General features: G+C 32.2%; 1 protein-coding gene across 1 annotated transcript; it reads right to left on the bottom strand.

The window, feature by feature from the left end:
- Positions 1-5,854: 5,854 nt before the first annotated feature.
- Positions 5,855-7,692, bottom strand: LOC149557417 (AAA-ATPase At5g57480-like). The gene has a single exon (XM_089785975.1). It carries the CDS (start codon positions 7,561-7,563, stop codon positions 6,019-6,021), a length of 1,545 nt encoding a protein of 514 aa, XP_089642101.1. The 5' UTR covers positions 7,564-7,692; the 3' UTR covers positions 5,855-6,018.
- Positions 7,693-7,975: the final 283 nt, after the last annotated feature.

Genomic DNA, 7,975 nt, shown 5'->3' with positions numbered 1-7,975 from the left:
CACCATAAAAATGATAATATTAAACGTGATGACGACCAAGTTGGCAATATAAAAGGGCACATTATTAATTAAATCTTAATGGATTGGCATACTACAAGTACATTGTCTAGTGTACACTTGGCATGTGGGCCATCAACCACTTGCGACTCTAAATTCACCAAAAATTTACATAATCTCTCTTTGGAAAATGACATATTATCAAACTATATTAATATTTTGTGTTATAGGAAATAATTAATTCGCCTCTTACATTGTGAAAATGTTTATGATCGACAAAATAAATCGTCTACATTTTTTTGCATCCCAAAAAAAGTAATTTTAATTTGCCACAGTTATTATTAAATTTTGATACAAAAAGGAAATTTTTGCCAATAGAAAATAATTTTCTCCCTTGCCTCGAATGAAAAAATTGACCTTGATTAGAAATTTGTCCTGCATATTTAATGTTGAATTCGCCAGCATTTTACATATTTTTCTTGGGAGGGGTTTCTTAAAGTTATCCCTATATAGCACAACTCCTTGATAAGAGAATAATTAGAAGTTGCCCAGGTCACCATGTATCATGCAATGACACTCCATTCTTGAGTCTCTACTCCAAACCATCTTTAAGGTCCAAGTAGTGACCTAAATGATCTTTTGACTTGGTTTCTTCAATCAAAGTTATTGCATTGGGATTTTTATGCCATCCCCTAATTTTTGCACTTGAATGACACATGTAAGCTTGCTTCCTATGTGTGCATTATATTGCTTGGGATGTGTGGCTATCTCCACAAACACAATGGGGTGGCCTTGTGGGTCCACATGGTTGGGTAGCATGACACAACACTATTAAGGATTGACATATAAATGATGGATTAGATTCAATGACACAATACCAAGCTTGATGTTCTCTTTTTTATCTTATGCATTTACTCTCACTGATTATGTTTCTATGATTATTGTGCTTAGTTTATTAGTCTACTTTTATTTGTATTGATCACATCAAGTGAGTTATGTCTCAATCTATGTATATTTACATTCTCTATTATGGAGGTTCTCCTTATTTGTCCATGTGTTGATGTCAACATTATGCGTTTATCAATTTTCTTTTTTTTTTTGTGTTTTTGTGCAAACTGTTGTCTCCATGTGCATTTGATAATTTGGTTTGTTGGTTTAAAATGAACTCCTTAGGCATGATTATATGGATTGTTGTCCTTATTCTTTCTTAGGCAATATGTTATCTTGATGCTCTTTTGTTGTTGATGTGTAATTTTCTTTTTAAAGATATCAATGCATGTATTACCCTATGTTCCAAGGATTCCTTGGTGAGGTATAATAAAAGCAATCATTTTTCTACTAGTAAAGAACCTACTATGATTAATGCTAATAGTGTTGATTTTAATGATATAGATAAAATTGTCGAAATCAATCACGAACTTTCTTCAAGATTTTTAAAGCATTAATCCTAGCTCCTAGTGAAAAAGTGATTCATCATTAGCATTTTCCTTGTTCGAAACTCATAGTAGATTCACACAAATATATTGGTAGAATTAAAAAGGCTACCCTTGATACAACCAATAAATGCTCAATAGAGAATATTAAATGCCTAAATGACTACAAGCATATAGTAGAACATGTCCCTAGTATAATTAACTTTTAGATATAAATAGATCATTTAAGAACAACTTACTTAACTCCTAAGTAAACTTAACATGTGAATAGGGTGCTACTAATAACTAGATATTCAAACTAACAAGTAGCTACTAACACCTAGTAGATGTCCAATTTGAATTATAGTTGAACTTACTATTAATTAAGATTATACAAGTTTGTCTATTCAATCTCTACATGAATTATGCCAATTGTTTTAAGTTATCTTCATAATTGCTATATCATTAACTTATCTTCATAGATCAATCCTTCAAAGATTGCACTATTATATATTCCTAGATGTGTGAATAAAAGTTTCCTTTTAAATTAGCTTTGTTTTCTTGCAAAATACAATTTCATTTCAATCTTCTCTTCTCCATTTTTCTTTGATTTTATTTTTAATTAAAAATTTTCTTAAGATTTTAACATCAAAATCATACATTTCTCTAAATTAAAAAATTATTTTGATTGAAATTTTTATAATCAATAGAATTTTAGTCATGAGAGCAATGTTTCTGGATTAGATTGTGTGAGTTTTTTTAGCATCAACGTTTCAGATCATACTACATGATCCATCATCAAGATGAGAGAATACCAGAATATGAAATATGCAGACCAAGAAACCTCAAGCAGTCCTAAAAGGAGGGGGAATGAAGGGCACAAAAACCAAGAAGACCAAAACTAAAGACACAACCAAAAAGAGAAAAGGAAAATAATAAAGAATAAGAAAGTGGCAAATGCAATACCATTAAAATTAAGATAAACAGTAAAAAGGTTCAATTGGATAATAGTGAAGGTGAAGAATTTTTAAATAATTAAGGATCAGCGTTAAAGAAGATTGAACACACAATTATGATGATATATATATATATATATATATCAAAGAAAATAAATCAAGGAAATAAATCAAAGAAAATAGACCCCAAGCATAAAAATCAAGTAGAGAAACAAAGGAAAGGACACTAATACCAAAACGAACTAGATAAAAACAAAAATAAATCATAAAAGAAAATAAGCCAAGGAGCAAAAAGCTCTAAATAAATAAATAGAACCTAAAAAATATAAAAGCTTACTTATATATATATATATATATATATATATATATATATAAAAGCAAGCATAGGAATAAGAAGGAAAGAAAATGTGTATATATGACATATATACGAAAAAAGACACAAAACTGGATACTAACCACAATTAAAGAATACAAACTACATAGAGATATAAAAATAAAAAATAATAAACAAATCCAGGATCAAAATACCAATAGAAAAAAATATAAATATAAATACACACACGCACACACATATGTGTGTGTATATATGTATATGTGTGTGTGTGTGTGTGTGTGTGTACACATACATATATATAAATCAATGAATAAAAAATCAAAAAATATATATATATATAATATATATATATAATTTATATATATATATATAACAAATCAATAAATAAAAAATAAATCAAAAAAAAAGAAAATAAACAAATAAAAAAGAATATATATATATATATATATATCCAAGGATGAAAAACTTAAACAAGACTAAGCACATCAAACACCAGAGAGCGACTAAATGTAAAAATCTATAAATAAATGAAAACCAACAACCAAAAAGTAGAAAAAAGAGAAGAATCAAACTGACTAGACAAAAGAATCAAAGAATCAAACAACATGCTCAAAAGGAAAGAGACAGGAACCAATTGAAATTAAGCATGAAAGGAGGAGATGAGAATTACCAAAAAGCCCCCAACCAACACCCATCAACACGAAATCAAGAGGATAACCCAAGGCTGAAACCAAAGGCAAAGGAAAGAGCTCGAGGGTCAGCACGACACATAGGACTAAAAAGAAACGAAAAATAAGGAGAGGAGAACCAACAGGAAACAAACTGAAAAAAGAGCATAGAGAACTTGAGGAGGGAGGAGCACCGGAACGAAAACTAAGAGCGAGGCCAAGAAACTAAAGATGAAGGAAGGCCCCCCCAAAACTGAAAAAGCTAGAATTAGGGAGGGACGAGGACAGACTCGAGGACACACTAGGGGGGTAGAAAAGCACGGGAAGCATCAAGGGTGACGCTGGGTATTAAGCGAGCCCAGAAGAAGTTGCCAAGATAAGCTAATGGACCATCCTCCCTCCCCGTGTTCTCTATGCTCTTTTTTCAGTTTGTTTCGTGTTGGTTCTCCTCTCTTTATTTTCCATTTCTTTTTAGCCCTCTATGTCGCACTGACCCTCGAACTCTTTCCTTTGCCTTTGGTTTTAGCCTTGGGTTATCCTCTTGATTTCGTGTTGATGGGTGTTGGTTGGGGGCTTTTTGGTAATTCTCGTCTCCTCCTTTTGTGCTTAATTTCAATTGGTTCGTGTCTCTTTCCTTTTGAGCATGTTGTTTGATTCTTTGATTCTCTTGTCTAGTCAGTCTAATTCTTCTCTTTTTCTTTTTTTTTGTTGTTGGTTTTCGTTTATTTATAGATTTTTACATTTAGTCACTCTCTGGTGTTTGATTTGCTTAGTCTTGTTTAAGTTTTTTTATCCTTGGATATATATATACACACATTCTTTTTAATTTGTTTTTTTTTTTTTGTTGATTTATTTTTTATTTATTGATTTGTTATATATATATATATATATAATTTTTTTCTATTAGTATTTTGATCCTGGATTTGTTTATTATTTATTATTTATATATCTCTATGTAGTTTGTATTCTTTAATTGTGGTTAGTATCTAGTTTGTTGTCTTTTTTCATATATATGTCATATATACACATTTTCTTTCCTTCTTATTCATATGCTTGCTTTTATATATATATAAGCTTTTATATTTTTTAGGTTCTATTTATTTATTTAGAGCTTTTTGCTCCTTGGCTTATTTTCTTTTATGATTTATTTTTGTTTTTATCTAGTTCGTTTTGGTATTAGTGTCCTTTCCTTTGTTTCTCTACTTGATTTTTATGCTTAGAGTTTATTTCCTTTGATTTATTTCCTTTTATATGTGTGTGTGTGTGTGTGTGTGTGTGTATACATTTATATATATGTGTACATATACATTTACATTTATTTATATTTGTACATACATATATCTATACATACATACATACATACATACATATATATACATATGTATACATATATGTATATTATATACATATATATACATATGTATATACACACACACACACATATATATGTGTGTGTGTATACATGTGTATATATATATATGTATATATATACGTATATGTATAAATATGTATATATATACGTATATATATGTATATACATATTATATATACATATATGTATATACATATATGTGTGTGTATATATATATAAGTATATTTATTTATATTTGTGTGTGTATATATATATATATATACTCACATATATTTATTACCATAATTGTGTGTTCAATTTTCTTTAACACTATCCTTAATTATTTAAAAATTCTTCATGTTCACTATTATCCAATTGAACTTTTTCACTCTTTTATCTTAATTTTAATGGTATTGCATTTGCCACTTTCTTATTGTTTATTCTTTTCCTTTTCTCTTTTTGGTCGTGTCTTTAGTTTTGGTCTTTTTGGTTTTTGTGTCCTTCCTTCCCCCAAGGACTCTTGAGGTTTCCTAGTATACATATTTCATATTATGTATTCTCTCATCCTCATGATGGATCATGTAGTATGATCCGAAACGTTAATGCTAAAAAAACTCACACAATCTAATCCAGAAACATTGCTCTCATTATTAATAGATTGTGGAAATCTGATAATGTTAATTTTAGTCATGTCCGCTAAATTTTTTAAAATTGAAACATACTTAAAAGCAATATTGTATATTTTTAATTGAATAAAATTCTAGGAAAACAATTCATTAAGATCAACTGATTATCCATCATTGAAACCATAACAATAAATGAATTAAATAATAATATATTTTGAATTATTGATTAATATATTTATCAGTAAACATAATTTATTGCTAAGAATTTACCACTTGAAATTAATAAAATATGTTATCATAATTTAACAGTTAATTAGTAAACTAAGCAGATTACGAATTATCTAGATCAATAAATTGGAAGATAAATTCCATAAAAGGTTTTTGAACCAATTTGAAAATCCAAAAGCTTTTACCACATAACGTGACCAGAGAACTCGTGTTATGCAGAACGACAGGCCGGTGAAGAACACGAACACAACATTTTTATAAACCAATCATCAAAAACATAAAAGCATAAGACCATAAATTTCATTGCATAAATAGAAAAATAGAAAACAAAAACAAGGATCTAGCCTGAGCAAATAGAGGACTCCAAAACTTGTGCTTAGAGTACAACTAAAACACACTACTAAATATTTTGACACGCTATTCAACACATTCAGATTTCTGCATCTTTATATCTCCCTTTTCGCTGGTTTCTCTGCATCTGCATCTTTATCCTTAGCCATTCGGCTTGCTTTGTAGCATTCATATGTTTCAGACAATACTTTACTAAATCCCAATGATTCCTCTTTTTCAAGCTTCTGAGGAGTTTCCAGAGCTCTCTTTTCTTGTTCTTCATACTCCTCAATAGGATTTTCCTCCCTGGTAAAAGAAGATCTCTCCTTTGCGGCCTTGAATGCTTCAAACAACTCTTCCAGTGCTCTTGTTGGATTGATATGATACTTTATGAGGATTTCACTCACATCTGCAGGTGTCATCTGGGCATCCTGAATACTCTGTTCCAGTTTTTGAAACAGTTCATGCCGCTCAATGCCAAGATAGTTCCTAACTAGAATCTTCAAGGCCGGGAATGTGCAAAATGACATTAAGATGTGCATATCCATCCTACCAGACCTTAACAATGCGGGGTCAAGCTTCTCTATATGATTAGTGGTGAAGACAAATATTCTTTCACTCCCACAGCATGACCATAGCCCATCAGTGAAATTCAGCAATCCAGAAAGCGTAATGGAATTGTTGTTATCATCAGATCTAAAGACGGGGGACTCGACTCGAACCTCTGACCTACAAGGCCTTCTGGTACGGTCAGAGAGATTGAGGGAGCAATCAATATCTTCAATGACAATGATAGACTTGTTAGTAGTCTTGATCAATAGTTTCCTTAGCTCCGCATTGGTATGGACCTCTGTAAGTTCAAGGTCATATACATCATAGCACAAGTGATTAGCCATGGCAGCAATCATGCTAGATTTACCTGTTCCTGGAGGCCCGTAAAGCAAATAGCCTCTTTTCCATGCTCTTCCAGTATTCTGATAGAATTCCTTCCCCGTAGCAAAGGCCTCAAGGTCTGCCATGATCTCTGATTTCCTAACTGGATCTAGTGCCAGAGTATCAAATGTGCTTGGATGCTTGAATGGCACTGACTCCCAAGGTTGAGCTCTTGAATCCATACCTCCTCCTTTTGAATTCGTGTACAACAAGCGATCTTGATTCTTTCTCCTGATCTGTGATGCATGCTCCATGATGTGTTCAAGGTATGAATTCAACACACGTTCAGTCTCCTTCTTATGGATGCATAGAACAAACCCTCTCTTCTCCTCTGGCAATGGGCGCCATGAAAATGCTTGGTTCTGTCTTTGGGTAACACTATGCTCCCACCAGATGGTAACTCCTTTGTACTTGTCAACAATCTTGTCATTGTTGGCAAGACTGAAAGAGAAAGAGCTTGAGTTTTTAGCCCTGCTGAGATTAACTCTAGTTGCAGAAATGGAGGGAGTGTTGCTCAGGTGAAGTTGCACGGCACAATAAAGCTCATTGGTGTTGACACCTTCTACTTCCATTATGTCAAAGTAACTGTAGGCTGAGAACCATCTGAGAACATGATGGATGAATTTACTAAAAGCATAACGAAACTCAGGGGGGAGGACTGCCTGTATGAATGTCTGGCTAAAGGCCAGAACACCCATCAGAGAGGCCATTGATGTCCATAGCTCCATAGCTCTCCAATAAAAGATAAGAGAAAGATAATCTACAGGGTACCAAAAACTAGAGCAAGAAACAGTATAGTTTTGCTCCGGTGATCAAAACAGGGGAGATGGCTCTCAAATTAAGTTTTTGTATGCAAAATTAGGGTATACTCGGGCTCGTGGAACCTATAAGTTTTTTCATGGAGGATTCAGACTTGCAAGGCAGCCCAACTAACAGAGGCACGAAGTCTGTCCAACTAACAGAGACACGAAGTCTGTGAGTAGTCTCTGAGTTACCAACCATAAGGCCACTACATAAATGTAACCTGATACGCTGTAATATAAAAACAAGTACTTGGGGACAGTGTGATTAGAGGACAAGTGAGCTTCAGGATAGGAATGGATGCAAAATGAAGGGAAAGGTTACAAGTTCCCTAAGCAA

This window comes from Cupressus sempervirens, chromosome 5, assembly GCF_028749045.1.
Source record: "Cupressus sempervirens isolate cs-2001-9-10 chromosome 5, ASM2874904v1, whole genome shotgun sequence".
Classification (NCBI taxonomy): domain Eukaryota; kingdom Viridiplantae; phylum Streptophyta; class Pinopsida; order Cupressales; family Cupressaceae; genus Cupressus; species Cupressus sempervirens.
The sequence above is the reverse complement of the archived record's forward strand: the minus strand, read 5'-3'. Positions and strand labels throughout refer to the sequence as shown.